Source organism: Monodelphis domestica, chromosome 3 (genome assembly GCF_027887165.1).
Source record: "Monodelphis domestica isolate mMonDom1 chromosome 3, mMonDom1.pri, whole genome shotgun sequence".
NCBI classification, from domain to species: Eukaryota; Metazoa; Chordata; class Mammalia; order Didelphimorphia; family Didelphidae; genus Monodelphis; species Monodelphis domestica.
In genome coordinates, this window is record NC_077229.1 from 41,426,650 (window position 1) to 41,451,310 (window position 24,661).

Here is a 24,661-nt window from a genome sequence, read left to right on the forward strand (position 1 = left end):
GTATGCACGGTTCTATAGCCCTTTGGACATAGTTCTAAACTGATCTCCAGAATGTTTAGATCAGTTTATAACTCTACCAAAAGTACATTAATGCCCTAATTTTTCCATATCCCCCCAATATTTTTATTTTCCTTTTCTGTCATAGTAGCCAATGCAGTAGATTTGAGGTGGTACTTCAGTTGTTTTAATTCATATTTCTATGTTCAAGAGTGATTTAGAGCACTCTTATATGGGTACAGATAACTTTGATTTCTTCATCAGAAACCTGCCTCTTCATATCTTTTGTCTCTTTATTAATTGGGGAATGACTTGTAGTCTTATAAATTTGATGAGAACTCAATATTTTTAAAAAATGTTTAAAACATTAAAAATATAATTGTGAAATATTTAATGAAATAAATAAAAATATATATTTCTGGGTTCTGAAGCTTTCTAGATGCTACTTGAGGAAGCCCTGTGCCTGCTGTTCCATACTTTTATACATGTCAAATTCACCCCTAAAATAATTCAGTTGTGTGGTGACAGTCCTCAAACTTCAATTCTTAGTGTTCTCGTTTCCTTTTTCTAGCTGTCTTTGCAGAAATAGAAGCAGGGGCAGCACAGGATTGAAAACTGACTTTAGCTTCTTAGTTTGTCAATGTTGGAAGTGATCTCCAAGATTATCTAGTCCAGTATGAGAAGAAGGAAAGAAGGAAAAAAGGGAGGTAGGGAGGGAAGAAGTTAGAAAGGAAAAAGAAGAAATGAAGTGTTATTAAATATGGCAAGGCACTGTGCTAAGTACTTTTCAAATATTTCATTTGATCTTTACAATAGCTCTGAGAGATAGGGGCTGTTATCATCCCCATTTTTACAGCTGAGAAAGCTGAGGATACAGAGAAGTGTTTTCCTTGAACTGTTACCCATCTGTTTCTAGTACCTGAGGCAATCAGTCATCAATATCTGAGGCCAATGGGTAGTCAATATGGTTTTATCCTCCTGGTACCTCACTCTGAAAAGGGGTCCCCTACTCTGGAAGAGCTCATAGTGCCTTTTTGTGGAGAGAATCACCTGCTGCTCCTGAAGCTTGCTGTTGGGTTAAGTAAACCTTGTAGCTCCCTCCCCATCTATTCTCTCTATTGTCCTAGGGATCTTTTCCTTCTCCCCTAAAATCAAGACCAAGGAAGGCCTTACCCAGGACATTGAAAGCCGGCAGCAAATCAAATTCTTGGCTCTCGTTGAGCCTTTTGGATTTCAGGGTGAAGCTGAGCACCCGTGGGTTCTCCCACTTTGAGATCTCAAACTCGACTTCAAACTGCTTCTTCTGCTTACAGACTTCCAGCTGCTTCTGGATCTCCTTTATGATGGTGGCCCTGTTGGCATTTTGATCACTGTAGTTTTTGAAGCAGCTGAGGAAGACAACCAAGTCTGCATCAGAGCCTCTTTTCAGGGCTGTACCTTTGGCAGAGGATCCTCCCTAATGGGAAAGAAAAGAGGAAGAGTTTAAAAATTTTTTAATTTTAATAAATTTCCAAATGAATTTTCTGAAATTGTCTGCCTGCCTTTCTTCTTCCCTCCCCCTCTGGACACTCACAGGCAATTCAGTCTGGGTTATACATGTATTATCACACAAAATATATTTCCATATTATTTATTTTTATAAGCAAATAATCTTGTAGAACCAAAATTCCAAAACATATACCCAAATAAACAAGTGATAAACCATATGCTTCCTTCTGCCTTCAAAGTTGTTTGTTTGTCTTTAAAGTATTGTTTTTATGTAAATTGTTCTCTTTCTGCTCACTTCACTATGCATCAGTTCATAAAAATCTTCCCCATTTCATCTGAAACTTCTTCCTTTGTCATTTCTTATAGCACAGTAGTGCGCCACGATTCAAACCATAATCTAATTTAGCTATTTCCTATTTGAGAAACACCCCCATAGTTCTTTGCCACTGTTTTTGCTCAGAAGATTCTTTTATCTTGTTTGGAATATAGGTCTTGTAGTAACACAAGTGGGGCAAAGGGTAATTAAATTGAATCACTTTGGGGTCATAGTTCCACATTATTTTTCAGAATGGTTGGTCCATCCAGTGACTCTGGATAGACAAGTCTCTTTACCTCTCAGTGTCCTGAGACCGAAAGAGGCAACTCTCTTTTTTTTTTTTTGAAAATTTTATTTAATTAGATGATTTAGATTTTTTCCCCCATGGTTACAAGACTCATGTTCTTTCCCTCCCCCACCCCTCCTGTATCTGATGTACAATTCCACTGGCTTTTATATGTGTCATTGATCAAGACCTATTTCCATATTATTGATAATTGCACCAGGGTGATCACTTAGAATCTACATCCCCAGTCATATCCCCAATGGCCCATGTGATCAAGCCACATTTCTTCTGTGTTTGAAAGAGGCAGCTCTTGAAGGCTCTAAGTTACTTTAATCATGGAAGTTTCTTTACCTGTGAGTTCCCAGTACCAATGAAATCACAGATCCAACCTCTATATATATAATTTAATTTAAATTGAAGTATTAGCACGCACAGTAGCATAAGTCTCAATCCCATCAGTGAGTTTGGGGAGTGTCTACCCTGGGCATGTGAAGACTCCCTCCAGGTGGAAGGGATGGATGAGAACAACTTATTCCAATGGCCACGAAAGCAATAGAAGAGGGTGCGATGGAGTGCTTAGAGCTTGATTAGACACAGAAGAAACCAAGGTCATCCACTGCATTTTGAGTCAACATCAATCATTTTGACTTTTGTGACTTTTCTCTTGTTCACTGGACTTCAGGGACAGTGGCTGATGAGTTTGTGCAACTCTGCCTCATTTAAATCCAATTTATGCCAAGTCAAAAGACATCACCAGTGATATCATTTTGGACCTTTTCAAGGACAACCAACCTGGGATTGTAATAAACTAGGGGAATTTATATACACAATTGGGAATAATGATTGCTAATTCCATGATTTTTTAAAAAATTGTCTTCCCTTTAATAAAAATTTCCTCTAATTGTGTCCTCTCAAGAGACTCTGGAGTTCTTTCAGCATTCCCTCAGGAGATTGATGCCTGAGGATACCATGCTTGGATTTTCCAGGTTTACCAGGTCAGGGCATGAACCAACTGAGATAGAAAATGACCCCAAAGTGTTACTGATCCCTTTGGGTTATCAAATATTTCCATAAACTTTAATTCCACAGGGACTCACCCCACAGACCACCAGGAAGATCTAGCCTATCATTGGGCCCCAGAGACCCCACTCTGTGAGTTTCATTTACCTTAGTTTCCTGAGTTAACCAGTTTCCCTTTTCCTATACACCTGGCCTTTCTTCTGAAGGAAAAGCAAAACATATGACAGTTTTCCAGTACTACATTACTAAGATAGTACTACTTTTGTAAAAAAAAGTATATAACTGCTTAGCTTTGGCTAGTCCCCCAGATCATCTGAATTCATCAGTAAGCATTTAATAAGCTCCTACTATGGGCCAGTCATCGTAATAGTCTCTGTGAATACAAATACAAAAAAAAATGAATCTTTTCTTTTGAGAAGCTTACTTTGTAACAGAAGAGACAAGAATTTATATGTATATACACACATGTAGACACATATATATGCACATGGGTATACTTAACATATAATATAAAGATAATAGATACAAATAAATTCAGTAGAGTTAAATGCAGAAGAGTCTAGGAAGGGAAGACATAGTAGATAGGGAAGTGTCAGGAAAGGCTCTAGGAAGACAATAGAGCTTATACTGGGTCCCAAAGGAAGAAAGTAATTCTTTGTGATGGATTTAAGAAGGGAGAGCATCAAAGGTATGAGGGATGGCCAATGCAAAGACACAGTACTGGGAAAGAGTGTCAAATGTGAAACACAGAGCGAAGACCTGTTGGTTGCATTGCAGAATAGAGGAGTGAATATAACATATAATGAACCTGGAAAGACAGCATAGGACTAATCAGGTTGCAAAAAAAGCTTTAAAAGCTATACAGAAATTTATATTTTACTTTAGGGGCAATAGAGAACTGATGGAGTTTGCCAAGTAAGGAAGTGATGGCCAAATCTTTGCTTAAGATCCATAGCTGCTTGAAAGCTCTGTATAAGATTGCCTCGAGAAGGGAGAAACTAGAGACAAGGAGAACAACAAGAAGGTCACTGCAGTCAGTAATCTAAGTGAGAGGTGATAAAGGCCTTAGAGTCATGGCTGTGTGAATGGAGAAAAGGAATTGGATGTGGGAGATGTCACACACATAGAAATGACAAGACTTGGCAACTGGTGGAATATGTGAAGTGAATGACAGGAAGCAGTATAGGATAATGCTGAGGTTATAAACCAGGAATAAAGGAAGGATAGTGGATGGACTATTTCAACAGAAGTAGAAGAGTTTAGAAGAAGAGTGAGCTGGAGAGATAATGTAATGAGTTATTTTTCTTATGTGTTGAGTTCAACATGTTTCTAGGCCATCCAGATGGAAATGCCCCAAGAGCAAATTGGTCACTGGAGTAGAGTTTAGGGGAGAAACTGAGTTGGATAATTAGATCTGTGAATCATCTACATAGTAGTGATAATTATACATAGGAACTGATGAGATCACTGGGAGAGAGAAGAATATCCTAGATCAAACTTTGGAACAGCCATGGTTAGGAGCCATGATATGGATGATGAGCCAGCAAAAAGACTGAGAAGAAATATATTAGAGAAGAGTCAATAGAGTTATGTCATGAAAAGTATAGAGAAAAGAGTGTCCAGGAGAAGGGGTCAACATTCATATGCAGCAAATACTAAAGCAAGATAAGTACTGAGAAAAGATTACCATATTTGTCAATTGAGAAGTCACTGGTAATTTTGGTGAGAGTAGTTTTAATTAAGTAATGAGATCAGAAGTCAAATCAAAAAGAGCTGAGGAATGAAGGAGATTAGAGGAAGTAGAGGCAGTGAGTTCAAGAACTTTTTCAGGAAGTTTAGCTGAGAAAGGGAGGATAGATATAGAATGATAGTTTGAGAGGATGGAAGGGTCTAGTGAAGATTTTTTAAGAATGGGGAAGCTATGTATATGTTTGAAGGCAGTAGGGAGGAACCACCACTTGATGAGAGAGAGAAAGAGGGAGAGAGAGAGAGAGAGAGAGAGAGAGAGAGAGAGAGAGAGAGAGAGAGAGAGAGAGAGAGAGAGAGAGAGAGAGAAGGAGATATAGATATATAGATATAGATAATATAGGGGAATAGGATGCTGGAGAAAATGGGAAAGGATGGGATCAAAGGCAAGTGAAGAATGATTGGCCTTTACAAAGAGAAGGGCTACCACTTTGTTAGAGGATAGGGAGAAAGAAGCAAGAGTTGGAGATGATGTTGGGGAATTTTAAGATGAAATAAATGGAAAAAGAAGTTTACATGAAAGGTCCTAATTTTTTTTTCAGCAAAGTCAGAGGTTATGTTATGCTTTGAGAGTTGGGGAAAGAATGGTGGGACAACTGGGAGGAAAAAGAAGATTTGAAAGAGCTTCTTTGGGCAATAGGATAGCAAATCAATTAGGGAATAATAAAAGATTGCCTTGTTGCAGTGAGAGCCCCATTTAAAGTTGGATAACATGAATTTATAATGTATCCAGTTAATGGAATTTCAGGACTTCTCTAGCTCCATTTGGTATCATAAGTAGGAATGGAGGAGGCAGATGATGGGAATCATCCAGGGCTGAGATTTGGCAAGGAATAAGTGGGTAATAGTTCAAAAGGAAGAGAGATTTCAGAGTAAAGGACAGTGTGAAGCTGAATCAGCTACCTCTAGGGTTGAGGTTTGAAAGTTGGGTAAGAGCAGGAGTAATAATCTAAGAAAGTATTGAGGGATAGAAAGTTTCCAGCCCATGATGAGAGCAAGGAATAGGCTGAGAAAGGGCGACACATGGGGAAAGATTGTATGACAGGAGGTTATGATTAGATGGAGAAATGCTAGAGTTTTTCATTTAAGGAAGTAGATTACAGTAAGAGCCAGGGTTGGTTCCTATGAGTGGCTGAGTTAGGGAAAAGGAGTAGGTCATGGAATTGAGGGTTTAAAAAGCTTGAAGGAATTGAAGTGGATTTTAAAGTCCTCTAGTATTAATGCAGAAGTTGGGGAGAAGAGGAAGAAGGTGAGTTAGGTGCTAAACTTCTTGGGAAAGGAATAAGAATGATTTAGGTGCCAGGACACAATAGCAAACATGATCTGGATTGGGTGGGAAATTTTACATAATAAGAGCTTCAAAAGAGAGATTGCTTTTAAGGAAGAGCCTAGAATTGGTAGTGTGGTCAAAAATATATTCTGATTCTCCCCCCAGAACCTGTGTCAAAGGATATAAGTGGAGGTACAGTAGGATATTATTTTATGTGACCAATACATTCCAAGATCCTTTGTGTAAGTTGAAAATTGCATAAAATAGTGAATCAAATTATTTAATAAACATTTCCTATAAGAAAATACCTAGGCACTTTATAAGCTACCAGCATTACTATTCTTGTACTTTCAGGCCATTATTTTTTTCTAACCCTTACTTTCCACCTTAGAATCAATACTACGCATTGGTTCCAGGGTAGAAGAATGGTAAGGGCTAGGTAGTGGGTCACACATTTAGAAAGTGTCTGAGACCAGATTTGAACACAGGACCTCCCATTTCCCCCCAAGACCCAGAACTTTGAATCTCTATCCACGGAGACACCTACCTGTTACTAACACCTAAATAGTATTAATGAAACACAGAGAACATGACTTATTACAAGTGAGAACTCTGGAGAGTCTGATATGGGAGCATATTTGGTTTGTTACAAAACAATGTAAAGACTCACTAATGATTCTCAGAGCAAGAATGAGTGTGATTGGGGTATGTTATGAGACTTTATGCTGCTTGGGAAAATGGTATGGATTTAGTGTGTGATTAACAAATTTTTATTTCATGAATTTTTCTGCCTTTTAAAAAAAGTTGCCAATAGAAATAGCCAACCTGAATTCAAGTGTGTTGAGTTCATGTAAAACAAGGTTCCACTTTACATCTACTTGTGGAGAGAAGGGACAGTACTGTGGTGTTGTCTGGGGGAGCCGCATCTCTCTGGGAACATGGAAGGATTGGAAGAGGAAGAGGTCCAGAATGAACTATCCCTAAAGAGTGGGACCAGGAGAACAAGGCTCACCTTCACAACTTTTTCAACCTTTGTAAGTGAATTTCGGAAGCATTCTTCTTTCAGGAATGTACAGATGATGTCCACAGCTGCTCTAGTCTGATCCAGGAATGTTTTATCAGGTTGGAGAAAATCCTTGATGAACGTATCAAGCCAGTGACCTCGAGTTACATAAAGAGATGCAGGCTGGGGAGAGACAGATGAAGCACATGGGCTGACCAAGAATCTCTCTGCCCTCAATAAAATGGACTTTCCACAGAAAGCTTCTATCCCTGGGGAGCTTATAGTTTGATGGAGGAAACATCACGAATGAATGCATTCAGACCCAAAAATGGAAGCCAAAAATTCAATGGAATGTGATGGCCCATTCCTCCTCCCCTGTAGGTGTCAAGTTATCCTAGAAAGGAAAAAACTGAAGGACTGTAGAAGGTTTTATAAGTGTTTAGGGGGTCAGAGGTTAGGCTGACTAGACAGGGAAACCTTGCTAGAAAAGGCCTTCATTTTAAGAAAATCTTGATTTAATGAATTATCTCCTATCTCCAGAATATAAATTCCTTGCGGGGCTTTTGTATTTGTATTTTTGGTACCTAGGACAGTTCCTGGCACATGATAGGTACTTAATAAATGCCCGTTGCTAGATAAATACCCACTGTGTGCTAGATAATGTGCTGGGTATCGACTATATGAGATATAAGGAATTATTTCTCCAACCTATGGATTTAGTATGTCATTAAAATTTTTTTATTTCATCAATTTTTCCACCTTTTAAAAAAATTGCCAATAGAAATAGCCAACCTGAATTCAAGTGTGTTGAGCTCATGTAAAACAAGGTTCCACTTTACATCTATTTGTGGAGAGAAGGGACTGTACTGGCATACTTATAAAAGACAACTTTAAAAAATATCTTTTGCCTTCAGAACCACAAAGCCAGCCTTTACCTTCTGCTGAGGGAAAAACTTGAGGTATATAAATAAATAGAAAATATAAAGAAAATAAAGACTGTGAGATTTTCTTTTCTTCTGGGGATGGGGTAGTATTAACCATTCGAGCCAAATTTTGAAGCAGAACGGCAAGGATGTGGATTGGCATGGTCATAAACTGGAAAGAACGATCAGTTTGTGGGAGAAAAGGAATTTGATTTCTGAGACAGAAGCCTGCTTGGATTGGTCAAAGATGTTACAGTTCAATCTTTTGAGGAAGTTGGGAAGGTTAAAGTTAGGGACAGCAGAGGAAGTCTGAGACAGAAGAAAGGGGATCAGTGGGGAGGATGTGATTAAAAGAGGGGTTTGTGACTAGGTCTTGGGATGGAAGTCAGAAATCTGTCATGGAGGGGGATCCATTTATTGCTGGGAACAAATATTAAGACCTTTTGGGGATGCTCGCTCTCTCACCAGTACATCCCAGGGCAGCAAAGATGACATAGTATCCTTCCTACTAGAGGAGAAAAGCAACCAGTGTTTCGCTTCTTTGGCCAGCTGTTCCCAGGGCTCGGGGTCGCTTCCACTGACATTATGAGTTGGGTCTGCTGGATCGAGGATTATTGGCCTAAAAAATCCAATTGAAGGAATCAAGGACAAGCTTTCTTGGGGGAAAGTATGAGCCTTAGAAGCCTGCTAGGATTGGGGTAGGGCAGAGGAAGTGTCCTCAATTGGGACGCAGAAGACCTAGGTCTAGTGAACCCTGTCGCTGATTCTGATTGATTATCTCTGTGACATTAAACAACACGCCCTCTCTGGACTTCAGTTTTCCTAGATGAAGAAATAGTTATTAGGATAAAATATAGGTAGGTGGTGAGTGGAAAGAGTGCCATCTCTGGAGTCAGAAGACCTAGGTTCAAATTCCATCTCTCACACTATAAAAACTTGGACAAATTATTTAAACTGCTTGTGCCTAGGTTTCTTCATCCACAAATTTAGCAGATTGGATTAGATGGCTTCTGAAATTCTTCCCATCCTACCAGTCCATGATCCTTTGTGTAAATGAAATATTCTCTCTCTCTCTCTCTCTCTCTCTCTCTCTCTCTCTCTCTCTCTCTCTCTCTCTCTCTCTCTCTGTCTCTCTCTCTCTCTGTCTCTCTCTCCCTCTCTCATTCTCTGTCTCTGTCTCTCTGTCTCTGTCTCTGTCTCTGTCTCTCTCTCTCTCTCTCTCTCTGTCTCTCTCTCCTTCTCTCTCTCTCTCTCTCTCTCTCTCTCTCTCTCTCTCTCTCTCTCTCTCTCTCTCTCTCTCTCACTTTCCACTACTATTCTCCTCATTCCCTACAGTCCAAAGGGAGCAATTATCAGGCAATCTGACCTTAGATATGTCATTTTTCCTCCCAGTTCAGCACCTTAAAATGAGGAGCATACACTAACTGATTTCTTAGAGACTTCAGAGTGGAATAAAAATGAGTGTTCTAATTGCAGTTTGGTGAGGTTCTAATCCTGCCTCTGACTCTCATCAGCAGGGTGACCTTAGGCAAGTCACTCTTTCTGAGTCCTCGTTTCCTTATCTATAAAATGCCATAATGGTCATATACATCTTACTTGTATATAGTGTTTTTGGAGCCTTACAACAATCCTGTGTATTAACTACATTTTGCAGATGTAGAAATAGGTTGAAAGAGGTTGCAATCTAGGTCTCTCCTGACAGCAAATTCAGCATTGTAGTTATGACTTAATGCAGCCCTTTCTGGCCTTTGCGATCTAGGTATCACCCTCAAATCACGACTGCTTTTTGGGTCTTAATTAAGATAATGGATACAATACCCTCTGTAGGTCTCAAAGTGCCATATAACACATTTTCTAGGGCTGCTTCTCATTCTGAAATTCTTAGGGTCTGATTTTGATTTGTTGCTGTAATAATAAGAGCCTATTGATCCTAGATGGAGTCATGAAAAATACCCAATGAATTAGGAAACATTTTTTTCCATCTTTTCCCACAAGCCAACAGAAGAAGGATGGTGAGAACGTTGGCACCTGGCTTTTCGGAGCTGATTCTGTAAGTAGTTCCTGATGGTCTCATCCTCAAAGTTGTAGTTGACTGTCCAGTAGATACAGAGCATGTCATATTGTGAAATCAGCTCCAGGACTGTTAGGATGCCTTCAGCTGTGTTGAATTCCTCCTGGTCACTCCCCTGCTCCCAGGCATAGACTGTGAGCAGCTCCAGGGCATATTGCAGGGGAAAGGAATCTTTCCACAGTCTCTTTTGGTACTGCAAAAGGGGAAGGTGGAGATAATCAGCCAGGAGACAGAGAGGCATTCCCCACCCCCCAAATCCTTATGGAAGACCACAGGGCACCCAGTGCTGTGCAGTGGGGATGAGACCTTTCGGAGTCTGGAGGTGCTCCTCAAGGCTCTCTAGGAGAGAGTCTTTCTCTCCCGAAGGGGAAGGAGAGACAACCCTTTCAGAGCAGTGGAGAGCCCAGGCATCTGGATCTGGCTTTGCCACCAACTTCACCTTGGGGCTGGCAGACGCTGAGGGTTCCATTTCCTCCAAGGACAAGCAAGGCCCTTGACTTAGAACAATAACTCCTAACCTTTTCTAGGTTCATTTCTCTGAGCTCTGGTACCAAATGGAAATGACAAGATTGGTTTTGTACATGGGGCTTTTATGTAAGCAAAAGCTGGAGCATGAGCAATATGGTGGCATCAAAGACCACACCTCCACCAGAATCCTCTGTACATTCTCCCTGACAAAGAGAGTCAGTGAGCTCTCTTGATGCCCCCAGGTGCTCACTCTCTCTCCTCCTTGAAATTACTTTGTATTTGCTCCATAAATTTACTCTCTCCCTAGTGGAAGGGATGGAATTGCTATCATTTGTGTCCTCGTATGTCCAGTGCCTAGCTGTGAGCCTAGCACGTAGACAGAACTTCATAAGATGCAAGTTGGTGGGGGCAATGCAGCGGATGGTGGCCTGAAGTCAGAAAAACCTGAGTTCAGACCTGTTCTCAGGTATATCTTAGCTGTGTGATTCTGGATGATGAACTTAACCCCTCTTGGCCTCAGTTTCTTCATTTGTAAAATAAGGCTAATAAATGTACCTCCCTCTTAGGATTGTTGTGAGGACATGTGTAAAGATATATGTAGACCTATGTAAAGATATATAGACATGTGTGAAGATATGTAGACATGTGTAAAGATATATACAGATCTATGTAAAGATCTATATAGTCTTATGTAAAGATATATAGACATGTATAAAGACATGTAAAGTATATAGACATGTAAAGACAGATCTGTGTAAAGATATATATATGTATATATATATGTATATATATATACATATATAGAGACCTATGTAAGGATATATAGACATGTGTAAAGATATATAGACATGTGTAAAAATATATACAAACATGTATAAAGATATATAGACCTGTGTAAAGATAAACCTGTGTAAAGATATTTAGACATGTGTAACGATATATATAGACATGTGTAAAGATAAATACAGATCTGTGTAAAGATATATAGACATGTGTAAAGCTATATAGACATGTGTAAAGATATATAGACATGTATAAAGATATATAGACATGTGTAAAGATATATAGACATGTATAAAGATATATAGACATGTGTAAAGATATATACAGACCTATGTAATGATATATAGACATGTGTAAAGATATATAGACATGTGTAAAGATAAATACAGATCTGTGTAAAGATATATAGACATGTGTAAAGATATATAGACATGTGTAAAGATATATAGACATGTGTAAAGATATATAGACATGTGTAAAGATATATACAGACATGTATAAAGATATATAGACATGTATAAAGATATATAGACATGTGTAAAGATATATACAGACCTATGTAATGATATATAGACATGTGTAAAGATATATAGACATGTGTAAAGATAAATACAGATCTGTGTAAAGATATATAGACATGTGTAAAGATATATAGACATGTGTAAAGATATATACAGACCTATGTAATGATATATAGACATGTGTAAAGATATATAGACATGTGTAAAGATAAATACAGATCTGTGTAAAGATATATAGACATGTGTAAAGATATATAGACATGTGTAAAGATATATACAGACATGTATAAAGATATATACAGACATGTATAAAGCTATATAGATCTGTGTAAAGATATACCTGTGTAATGATATTTAGACATGTGTAAAGATATATACAGATCTGTGTAAAGATATATATACATATATAGAGACCTATGTAAGGATATATAGACATGTGTAAAGATATATAGATATGTGTAAAGATATATAGACATGTATAAAGATATATAGACATGTGTAAAGATATATAGACATGTGTAAAGATATATAGACATGTATAAAGATATATAGACATGTGTAAAGATATATAGACATGTGTAAAGATATATACAGACATGTATAAAGATATATGCAGACATGTATAAAGCTATATAGACCTGTGTAAAGATATACCTGTGTAAATATATTTAGACATGTGTAAAGATATATACAGATCTGTGTAAAGATATATATACATATATAGAGACCTATGTAAGGATATATAGACATGTGTAAAGATATATAGATATGTGTAAAGATATATAGACATGTATAAAGATATATAGACATGTGTAAAGATATATAGACATGTGTAAAGATATATAGATATGTGTAAAGATATATAGACATGTATAAAGATATATAGACATGTGTAAAGATATATAGACATCTATAAAGATATATAGACCTGTGTAAAGATATACCTGTGTAAAGATATTTAGACATGTGTAAAGATATATACAGAGCTATGTAAAGATATATAGACATGTGTAAGTATAGATACAGACCTGTGTAATGATATATAGACATGTATAAAGATATATATATATATATATATATATATATATATCTGTGTAAAGATATACCTATGTAAAGATATATAGACATGTGTAAAGATGGGTAGGCCTATGTAAATATATATGTGTATATATCTATGTAAAGATATATAGACCTCTGTAAATATATATACACATAAACACATATACATGTGTAAAGATATAGACACATGTAAAGAGATATATAGACATATGTAAAGATATATATGTATATGTACATATATATAAAGACGTGTGAACTATAGCTATAGAAATGTTTGCTTTAGGATTATTAGTTAAATTGAACTGAATAGATTTGAATTGCTTAAAGACTTTTAATGTGGAAGAATCCATTAGTATTCTAGATGCATCTAATTATGAGGAGTTTTTTCCCTTCCTTTAGTTCTAATTAGCCTTTCTCCAACTTCCACCCATGGCTCTCAGCACAGGCCTCTGCAGGCTGGCAGAACCAGTAAACTTTTCTAAATTACAGGTCTTCAAATACCTAAAAAAAGCAATCATTCCCATTCACTACTGCCTCTCCTCTTCTGGTATGAATTTGAAAGATGCTTTCTAGCCAAACCAACAAAATCATTTATTAAGCTTGACTACTGGGCTAAGGCCCAGAGATTCAAAGAATGGCTTCTCCATGGCCCAGATCCAAACAGAGCCCTCCACATGAGGTCTAATCATGGTGAGTGCAGCTGGGTATCACCTCCTTACTCACAGACAATAAGTTTCTGCTCATGCGCTCAATTCTGTTCATTGGTTGCCATGTCATATTGTTGGTCCATGTTGAACTCTATTCAACACAATAAGATCAAAGTAAATCTTATTATTTCATTGGGCATTTTGATAGGCCTTGTGGATGCCTGGTGTCTCACTGCCAGATTTTTATTTCAAGAAATGAATGTCATGATCCAACTATTCTCAGCTCTGGTTAGAAGGAATTAAAAGCAGATTCACTGGAGTTTTAAAAAACCATTGATGTCAAGGAGCAGCTAGAAAGTTCAGTGGATAGAGCCAGGACTAGAGAGGGGAGGTCCTGGGTTCAAATTTGGCCTTTAACCCGTCTTAGCTGTGTGACCCTGGATAAGTCACTTCATCCTCATTGCCTAGCCCTTACCACTCTTCTGCCTTGGAGCCAACATTTAGTATTTATTCTAAGAGAGAAGGCAACAATTTAAACAAAACAAAACAACCAGAAAGCCCATGAGTGTCCAGGAGAGGCAGTACCTGCTGATACCAACACTTCACCAAGAGTATTAGGTTCTTCAGTTTTCGGGGGCGAGTTTTGAAAAAACTCCCTTGTAGTTCTGTAAAGAAGACTGATGATTCACAAGCAGAGTTTTCTGACTTTATCAGATTCCGGTAAACTTCAGGGCTTGGTTTATAGTTTGATGCCAATGTACGGGAATGCCAGGCACTTGGCTTAACTGGATAGGAAAGATACATATGGAAAATTCAGGCTACTCCATCAAAACAAACCTCTAGAAGAACAGATGCTTCACTGGGCCCCTATTATCTCCTAGATAAAATACAATTTCTTCTTAAAGGTCACAATAATAATAATAATAATAATAATAATAATAATAATAATAGCAGCCAGGGGCACAATAGATGGAGTGTTAGGCCTGGAATCAGGAAGACTCATGTTTCTGATTTATGTGAGCCTGAGCAATTCTCTTGACTCCATTTGCCTCAGTTTCCTTATCTGCCAAATGAGCTGGAAAAAGAAATGGCCAACCACTCCAGGGCCGTTGCCAAGAAAACCCCAAATAGGGTCAAGAAGAGTTGGACATCCCTGAAAAATAACCGAACAAAGCATTTATAGAAAACTTTAAGGTGTGCAAAGAGCCTTACAAATCTCTGATTTTAATCTCACTCTAACCTTGGGAGTGCTAAGATTATTAAGGGAGATAGATGGGGAGGAGCAGGGATAGAGGAGGTGAAGGGATTGGAGGGTTGGTGTGGAAGGGAGAGAGAATCCACTGGAGCTGAGAGAATACCTGTGAAACTCTTCCTCTCCCTCACACTCTAAACACACAAGAGGGGTACCCCTGAGCAGAAGTTATGGCAAGGGCAAACAGGCACTGTGTCCCAATAAGAAAAGTTTTGCTTAGTCAAGGCTAAATAGCCAACCTACCCCAACACCCTCTTTTCCTCCTTCTAATTCTCTTTCTTAACTTCTGAAACAATTTAGATATGACTTGTTTTGTTTTTTTCAGAATAAGGGTGGTTTAATAATTCAAGAAACAAGGGAGGGAGTAGGTCAGTGGGAACAGGAAACCCTACAGGACTAAGCAATCAGGTTGACACTTCCTTCTTCAGTCGAGCCAAATGGCTCAGATTCAGTGCTTCTTTTCCTCCTTCCTCTCCAATCACTTCAGTATCCTACTCTAAATAGGTCACTAGTGTCCTCCTTGGGAAGGCAATGGGATGGGACAGGTCTTTGGGGTGACCCCTGTGAGGTTCAAGGGTTCAGCACCCCTCAGCAGCAGTTGTTGTTCTTTTGCTTCTTTAATCACTGATCCAAAGATGTCAGGGATCTTTTGTCTTCCAGGGCAAGGGGAAATGGAGGCAAGGCTATGGTACCACGGGTTTGGGGTCCCGAGCTCAGGTCCTTAGCTCCTATCTTTCATGAGTTCACAGGGCAAAAGACCCTTTTCCAAGCTCTCAATCCCACAATCCCTTTCTGCTCTCCCTCCTGTCAACATTCTAAAATGGTTCCTCAGTCTCAGTTTCCTTTCCACAGGAGGAAGGTGCTATGATTATCTTCATTTTACAGATGAAGAAGCTGAGACAGACAAAGGTTAAATGATTTGCTCAGCATCGTGCAAGAAGGAATTTTCTTTTTATTTATTCGTTTTAAATAAAAACTCTCACCTTCAGTCTTAGAATCAATACTAAGTATTGGTTCCAAGGCAGAAGAGTGGTAAGGGCTAGGCAATAGGGGTTAAGTGACTTGTCCAGGGTCACACAGCTGGGAAGTGTCTGAGGCCATATTTGAACCCAGGATCTCCCATTTCTAGGAGTGACTCTCAATCCACTGAGCCATCCAGCTGCCCCCAAGAAGGAACTTTCTATGGTCAGATTTGACCTTAGGCCTTCCTGATTGCAGGGTCAGAGCTCTATCCATTGTGCCACCTTGATGGCTTCTACCTGCTTTTCCAGAATTATTTCACATTATTCACTTTTATACAGTGTACAGTCTAGACAATTTGGGTTACTTGTTCCTCAAATTCAGTATGCCATCTCCCATTTCCTTGCTTTTTCACTGCTTTTCCCTGAGTCCTGAAACGCCTCCCTTCTCATTTGAACCTTGCAGAATTCTCATTTTCTCTAAAGGCCTTGCTCAAATGCTGCCTGTCACTGGGAGCTTTTCCTTCTCCAAACTATCTTCATATTTATCTGTGTACATGTTTGTATCTGGGTAGTGTGTGTAATTGGAAATCTTGTGCCTTTAAACTATATTTCCCAGGAGCCCACTGACTTCCTCTTGTTTTGTGTTGACATAGACAGGGGATAAATTGGGTCGTCTTCTGTGGCTAGGCCTCTTTCCTTCTTGTGTCTGGACATTGGTGGAGCAGGCTGTTTGGACAAGTAGATTAGCCATAGGCACGTGGTTTTATTTTGTTACCTTTACATTTTGTTACTTCTAGTGATCATTAATAAATCTTATAAAATATAATATTTTAAGTTATTGTATTAATTTTAATTTTTACAGTAGAAAGGTAATCTCCTTGAGGGGAAGAACTTTTTATTTTGGGTTTTGTATTCTCAGGACCTCACCTACAACCTTAAACCCAACAGCTATCTGGCAATCAAATGCTTGCTTGAATGAATGAAAGAATGAACAAGAAATATTCATTTTAAGCATCTGAGACTTATGTACAAACTGGTATTCCTGAAGTACCTTTGCTATATAATTAATTCAATCACAATTTAATTTAGTTTTTAAGATTAATTTAATTTATAACAATAAAGTAATTTAATTACTATAATATAATTACTATATAATCAGGCATTAAAATTAGTGAACTGTTGGGTGTTCTGATTTAGGCAGTTTGCTTTTTAATAACAAGAATTAATAGTTTTGCATGCCAGGCTGAGTTCTTTAACATTTTTTAAAATTTATTTTTATTTATTTATTGTTTTTTAATTTATTTTAAATTTTATTTTATTTTCCAGGCTGTGTTCCTAACCCAATCTATGAAAGGCTAGCTAGCTATTTTGACATCACAGAGGTCTAGCTCTGCACTGCTTGTTACCTTGTGATACCTATCCAAAATGCAGATATAGAAGCCAGGAAGAAACAAGGCTCTCTGAAGGATATTTTGATAGATCCTAAACAAGTATCTGTCTAGTCTTATAAGTTCAAACCTTCAAGTAATGGCAAATATCACAGGGAGATTTAAAAGTCCTTGGGGGCTGGAAAGGAAGTCCTTGGTATAAAGAAAGTCATTTGCTGAGGTTCAGAGCAGTTAGGAGAGATATTACAATACAATACAATACAATACAATACAAGACAAGACAAGACAAGACAAGACAAGACAAGACAAGACAAGACAAGACAAGACAAGACAAGACAAGACAAGACAAGACAAGACAAGACAAGACAAGACAAGATAATATAATATAATATAATATAATATAATATAATATAATATAATATAATATAATATAATATAATATAATATAATATAACATAACATAACATAACATAATATAATATAATATAACATAACATAACATAATATAACATAATATAATATAACATAATATAACATAATATAACACAACACTAGAACATAACATAACATAATTAATATAAACAATATAATATAACATAACATAACATAACATAACATAACATAACATAACATAACATAACATAACATAACATAACATAACATAACATAATATAACATAATATAACATAATATAACAAAACACAACACTAGAACATAACATAACATAACATAACATAACATAACATAACATAATATAATTAATATAATATAATAAACACAACAAATATAATAAATAAATAAATTAATTAATATAATTAATATAATAAACATAACAAATATAATAAATTAATATAATATAATATAATATAATATAATATAATATAATATAATATAATATAATATAATATAATATAATATAATATAATATAATATAATATAATATAATATAATATAATATAATATAATATAATATAATATAATATAATATAATATAATATAATATAATATAATATAATATAATATAATATAATATAATATAACACAATACGACACAACACGACACAACACGACACAACACGACACAACACAACACTAGAATAGAATATAACCTAACCTAACCTAACCTAACCTAACCTAATAACATAACATAACATAACATAACATAACATAACATAACATAACATAACATAACATAACATAACACGATACAATAAAATACAATATAATACAATATATAATATAATATAATATAATATAATATAATATAATATAATATAATATAATATAATATAATATAATATAATATAATGTAATGTAATGTAATGTAATGTAATATAATGTAATATAATGTAATATAATGATATGAACTCAATCTATTAGCAATATAAGGATCCAGAACAATTCTGAGGGACTTATGACAAAGAATGCCATTCACCTCCAGAGAAAGAACAGTGGAAGTCAGAATGAAAATGAAAGCATGTGATTTTTCCCTTGTTTATTTGGATTCATGTTTTGGGGTTTGGGTTTTATGTGATTATTCACCTTAAAAATGAACAATATGGAAATATGCTTTGCATGATAATACATGTATAACCCAGATCAAATTGCTTGGCAGCTCTGGGAGGGGGGAAGGGAAGGAAGAGGGGAAACAATTTGGATCATATAACTTCAGAAAACTTATGTGGAAATTTGTTATTACATGTAATTGGTAAAAAAATTAAAATGTTTCTATGACATAAAAATTAAACTTAATATGCTTATTTATAATAATAAATACAAATATAATAAATATATGTGTTTTAAATATGAAATAAAATGGGATCGAATACTAGCTCTACAAAAGTCCCTGTGTGATCTTGAACAAGCATGCTGCCTCTCAACTTCAGTCTCCTCATTTGTAAAATGGGGAAAAGGATCCCTTATCATCACGACCCTTTTGGGCATCCTCCACCAAGGATCCACCTTTACTCCTTCAATGTTGATGTCTTCTATTGTCTACTGACATGTCAGGGTATACTTACCCCAGGCGCTGAAGACAGGAAGTACCTCAAAGGAAATTTGCAGCTCAGATGTTGTCAGCACCAGCTGGAGCTTACCCCCTATCATCTCTACCTGCCTTTTTGTCCATGGCTCCCACATTTCCAGCACCTCTCTAATTTGCCTCTTCTGGGCAATGCCATTTTCAAATTGTTTGTTGAGGAAGATGACAAGTGTGCCATCAGAGCAACCTTTGAGAACAGAGTCTCTACCATAGGATCCACCCTACAAGAGAAGACACAAGTTATGGTGAGACTTTTGGCTCTGGAAGTGCCCCTACCTGCCCGTCCTTCACTTATGAGATGGCCAGAGAGAGGAAACTCTGGGCAGGAAGGACTAGCTCACCTTGGGTTCTCCAACATTTGCTTTGTCCTAGAAAACACTGTCTAAGCAGTTAAACAATTTCTGCCCCTCAAAGGGCTTAAGCTTTATTCAGCATGTGTGTCGGGGAGAGAGAATCTATTATGTACCAGATGCTTTACAAATATCTCACTTGATTCTCATGCAACAACTCTGCTGTTATTCTCTCATTTTATCTAATGGAGACTAAGTACATTTCCCAAAGTCACACAGCTGGTAAGAGTTTGAGGATGGATTTGGACTTGGTTCTTCTTTACTCCATGCCCAATAGTCTACTCACTGGACCATGCAGATGGCTACTCAGAGACAAATTGAGATAAGGTAATTTGAAGAGGGAGATGACAGTTAACATCTAATTTAATTAGACCTGAGCTGAGCCCTGAAGGAAGTTGTTCAGTTGTTTTCAGTCATAGGAGACTCTTCATGATCCCATTTGGGGTTTTCCTTTTTTAATTTAATTTTATTGATTAATTTAGAATATTTTCCCATGGTTACAAGATTCATGTTCTTTCCCTCCCTTCCCCCTCCCCCCATAGCCAATGAGCTATTCCACTGGGTTTTATATGTGTCATTGATCAAGACCTATTTCCATATTATTGATATTTGCACCAGGGTGATTGCTTAGAGTCTATACCCCCAAGTTATATCCTCATTTGGGGTTTTCTTGACAGAGATATTGGAGTGGTTTGGCCATTTCCTCCTCCAAGTCACTTTACAGATGAAGAAACTGAAGCAAACAGGGTGAAGCAACTTGCCCAGGATCACATAGCTAGGAAGTGTCTGATGCCAAATATGAACTCAGATCTTCCCAAGTCTAGGCCTGGTGCTCTATCCACTGAGCCACCTAGCTGCCCCAAGGAAGACAAAGGCTCTAAGAATTGGTAATGAGGAGGGAATACATCCCAGGCTTGAGTTCATGGAAGTAGTAGCTGCCATGCAGAATCTAGGGAACAGTTTGGCCAGATCATAGAATGTATGAAGGGGGGTGATGAGGAATGATTCTGGAAAAAGAAGGGGAGACCAGAGCTCCTTAAATGCTAGACTGAAGAGTTTCAGTTTTTTCCTGGAGCAAAAGTGAGAGCCAGTGAAGGATTTTAAAGAGGGCTTTGATACGATCCAATATAGGTCCTGGGAGGGTCTTTTTGGTAATCTTATGAAGAACACAATCAAAGAGTTGGAAAGAAGGGAGATTGGCAGCAGGAAGATCACTTAGGAGGTTATTTCCAGGAATCAGGATGAGGCAATGGGGGCCCAGTCTAGTGGCAAGAAGAACCTGGGACAATGTGATGATGTAACTGACCAGATTTGGTAGCTGATTGGCTGTGCAGAGTAAGGAAGAAGAAAGAGTTGTGTGACTGGGAGGATGGTGAAGACTTCAACAACAACTGGAAGGTTTGGAGGAGGAATTTCTGGTTTAGAGAAGATGATGAATTTTCTTTTGGAATTGTTGAATTTAAAGGGATGATCAGACATCCAGGCAAAGTCTTGTACAGTTGGCTATACAAGGAAAAGGGACCTCAGTGGATTCTGTCTCTCCCCTTGCCCCCATCCCATTTCCTAGCTCTGTTCTGAATTAGGTTGAGGAATAAATCTACTCCTTAGTCTAGCCAAGACCAGGCAGGAAGTGTTCAGATATAACTTTGCTAGGAAACAAAGGAAAGATCGAGCCAGAATTTTAAAAAATACCCAAAGTGGGAGGTTGTCAACCTGGCAGAGAAGGTAGGTACATAGCCTGATCTTGACCAGATTGCCCTCAAACAACTTTGATATAATGCCTTTAAATGAATTCTGGAATGGCAGAACCCATAAAAGGAAGAAGTGAAATAATTTTTGAGCCCCAAACAACTTAAAAGACCAGCATGAAAGATTTATTGCACCTGTGTATGCTGGAGGCCATCATACCCTGCCTGGCTGACAAGGTCAGTCTGGAGAAATGGGATCTACAAAGCAGACCTCTGGAGAATGAGGCCCCCACTGATCCCACTCTGTGACTTCTCTCCCCAACTTTCCCCACTAATGGACTAGCTATGATTACTAATCTCTCCCCAATACAAGAGAAATAATATGAGTGCAAATACTTGTAGGATCAATAAATATATATCCCACTTTAATCCCCCTAGATTAGTACCCCCAAAAGATTGCAATTACAGAATCAAAGCCCAAAGATTATTGCACATAACCCCTCCTTTCTCAAGCACAAGACACACTTCAAGGTCTTACAATAAACACTGGACAAATGTTTGAACACCTTAATAATTCTTTTCCTACAGTTACCACACTCCAATGAATTTGTTGATGAACAGAAATCAGGCAGCATTGCTAGGTACTTCAGAGTAACACAAGTAAAACAGGACTTATAAATTGAGGAAAACCCCAAAACTGGTCTGCTTTAAGTCACTTCTTAACCTCACACCTAGATACAAAGATGCTTTGTTATTCATCTCCCAAGCAATTGTGATTAATAGTGAAAGCTGACCAAAAGCACATTCATATCTATCACAGAGTGTTGTAGAAACATAGTAAATGATTAAAGAATTTGTTGTAGTAACATCACGAGAGTGTTATTTAGGTGATTTGATAATATCCAACCAATATGTAGACTGTCATATACATAGGGAATTGATTGTGTATGTACTTGAAAAACCTATGTAATAAATGAACCACAGCACTATGGCAGAGCACTGTGTGTTATGCCTGCATACCTGAGTTGAATACACAGTGTGTCTCATCTCCTTTACTTGACCATGACGCCACATCTGGGCAGAGAGAGACCGCTGGACAGATCTCTGTAACTTGAACCCAAAACAGCTTTTGGACCAGAGGACTCTGCCTATGTAAGTTCCCAATTTTCCCCAAAAAGGCCCCCAGAAAAGAGTATACCCCCCTCAGACCCAGATGATCATGGCATCCCCATCAGAGGACTATGGCCTTCTGTTAGTAGAGAAAAATTGACAAAGTAATCCAGACCAAAGAACTTTTGAGAAGCTTAAAAAGGATCACGGGCCACAGTGAATCAAAAGAAAGAAAGTTATTTACTGGAATAATAAAAACACACTCTTCTTAAGAGGCGTGAAAGTGAGCAAAGCTCAGCTAACTTTTTAGATTTTATTGAGATTTTCAGTCTGTGGTTCCCTGATGAAGATACAATTGATTTACACACTTGGGAGAGCACTGGCCTTGATTTAAAAGCATACTATAATGACAACGAGCCAGAACAGGTCCCTGCAGAAACTTTTCTTATGCACAGGGCTAATCATGGCACCCTCCTGCTCAGTGAACTTCAGTGGCTCCCTATTACCTTTAGGATCAAGTACAAATTCAGGCATGTTAAGCTCTTTACAACTGGGTTCTAACCTCCATTATTTTATTTTATTTTATTTTATTTTTTACCAATTATATATATAACAAATTACCACACAAGTTTTCCTAAGTGATATGATTGAACTTATCTTCCCCCTCCTGGCACTGGCAGGTGATTAGATCTGGATTTTACATATATAATCATGCAAAGCATATTTCCATATTGTCTAACATCCCTTTTAAGGTTGATTATACATTATTCCCATTGCAGCATTTTATGGTCCAACAAAATTATTTTCTTGCTGTTCCTCTAAGAGAACATTTCATCCCCCACCTCTGTGCCTTTGTCCAGGTTGTCCTTCATGCTAGAACACCCTCCCTCTTCACTTGCATCCTTGAGAATCCCTGTCTTCCTTCAAGACTCAGACTAAATTCCACTTTCTACAGCTTTTCCTGGCACCCCAGCTATGAGGATTGCTGAAGACTCTTCCAAATCCCCACCCCAAATTACTTTGTATTTTTTGTATATATTGTATGTGTCTGTATATATATATATATTTATATACATATATATTTGTATTTTGAATACATTGTAAAAAGATTTCTATTTGTACATGTTTTCTCTTCATAGAAAGTAAGTCTCTGGAGGGATGGGATTGTATTTTTTTGGTCTTTATAACTTCAGCACTTAAAATAGCACCTCTTCCATAGTAGTGGGTGCTTAATAAATACTTGTGGTTTGATTGACTTCCTGCCTCTTTCCCTTTCTTTTTTCCTCTTTCCTCTTCCCCCCTTTCCTAGGACTTACCAGAACCACAGCCTTCACTTCATTAGGAAGCCTTTTCTTCAAGAACTCACAGACACTGTAAATACTCTCATCAATTTGCTGCAGATGCTCTTCTTGAGGCAGTAGATCTTTCTGAATGAATTGATCTGGATTTTCCGCAGACTCAAGGAAAAGAAATTGTGAGGATTTAAACGGTATTCCTGCTACCCACTTAAAGCTATCCATAGTCAAACAGGTCCTCTGAGAAGAAAAAAAATGAAACTGAAGTCTTTTAGGTTTCGATTCTGAATAACAATGACTTCCTCATTCTTCTCCCAGTCTCCCAGCTTGTATTTCAGTGTTCTTCCTGGATGCCTGCTACTGACTTCCTTTAAAAAAGATCCAGTTATGGAGAGAATCAGTAGCATAGTCTGTAGAGCTCAGAGGGACCTTAGAACAGAGACTGTCAGAGCTAGGAGAAAGGAGACCTTAGAACAGGGAATGTCAGAGTTGGGAGGAATTTTAGGAGCTAAATCGAGAGTCCAACCCCTAATTTTATTTATTTATTTTTTAAAATATATTTTATTTGATCATTTCCAAGCATTATTCATTAAAGACATAGATCATTTTCTTTTCTTCCCCCCACCCCCCATAGCCGATGCGTAAATCCACTGGGCATTACATGTTTTCTTGATTTGAACCCATTGCTTTGTTGATAATATTTGCATTAGAGTGTTCGTTTAGAGTCTCTCCTCTGTCATGTCCCCTCAACCGCTGTAGTCATGCAGTTGCTTTTCCTTGGTGTTTCCACTCCCATAGTTTATCCTTTGCTTATGAATGGTGTTTTTTCCTCCTAGATCCCTGCAAATTGTTCAGGGACATTACACCGCCATTTATGGAGAAGTCCATTAGGTTCAATTATACCACAGTGTATTAGTCTCTGTGTACAATGTTCTCCTGGTTCTGCTCCTCTCGCTCTGCATCACTTCCTGGAGGTT

General features: G+C 37.6%; 1 protein-coding gene across 1 annotated transcript; it reads right to left on the reverse strand.

Annotated features, from left to right (window-relative positions):
* Positions 1 to 970: 970 nt before the first annotated feature.
* LOC130458214 (2'-5'-oligoadenylate synthase 2-like) lies at positions 971 to 23,958 on the reverse strand. Its single transcript, XM_056821708.1, has 7 exons — positions 23,706 to 23,958; positions 19,222 to 19,462; positions 14,184 to 14,383; positions 10,078 to 10,313; positions 8,515 to 8,668; positions 7,136 to 7,309; positions 971 to 1,453 (listed from the first exon to the last, which is right to left on the reverse strand). Exons 1-7 carry the CDS (start codon positions 23,907 to 23,909, stop codon positions 1,121 to 1,123), a joined length of 1,542 nt encoding a protein of 513 aa, XP_056677686.1. The 5' UTR covers positions 23,910 to 23,958; the 3' UTR covers positions 971 to 1,120.
* Between the last annotated feature and the right edge of the window lie 703 nt (positions 23,959 to 24,661).

What these genes read in the sequence shown, in the direction of transcription:
- LOC130458214 (XM_056821708.1), bottom strand. Translation starts at nt 23,909, where the DNA reads ATGGATAGCTTTAAGTGGGTAGCAGGAATACCGTTTAAATCCTCACAA. An exon ending in TGAAGTGTTGGTATCAGCAG is followed by an intron (nt 10,314 to 14,183) that starts GTACTGCCTCTC and finishes CCCCTTTTGCAG; the next exon opens with TACCAAAAGAGACTGTGGAA. An exon ending in AATCAGCTCCGAAAAGCCAG is followed by an intron (nt 8,669 to 10,077) that starts GTGCCAACGTTC and finishes TGGATTTTTTAG; the next exon opens with GCCAATAATCCTCGATCCAG.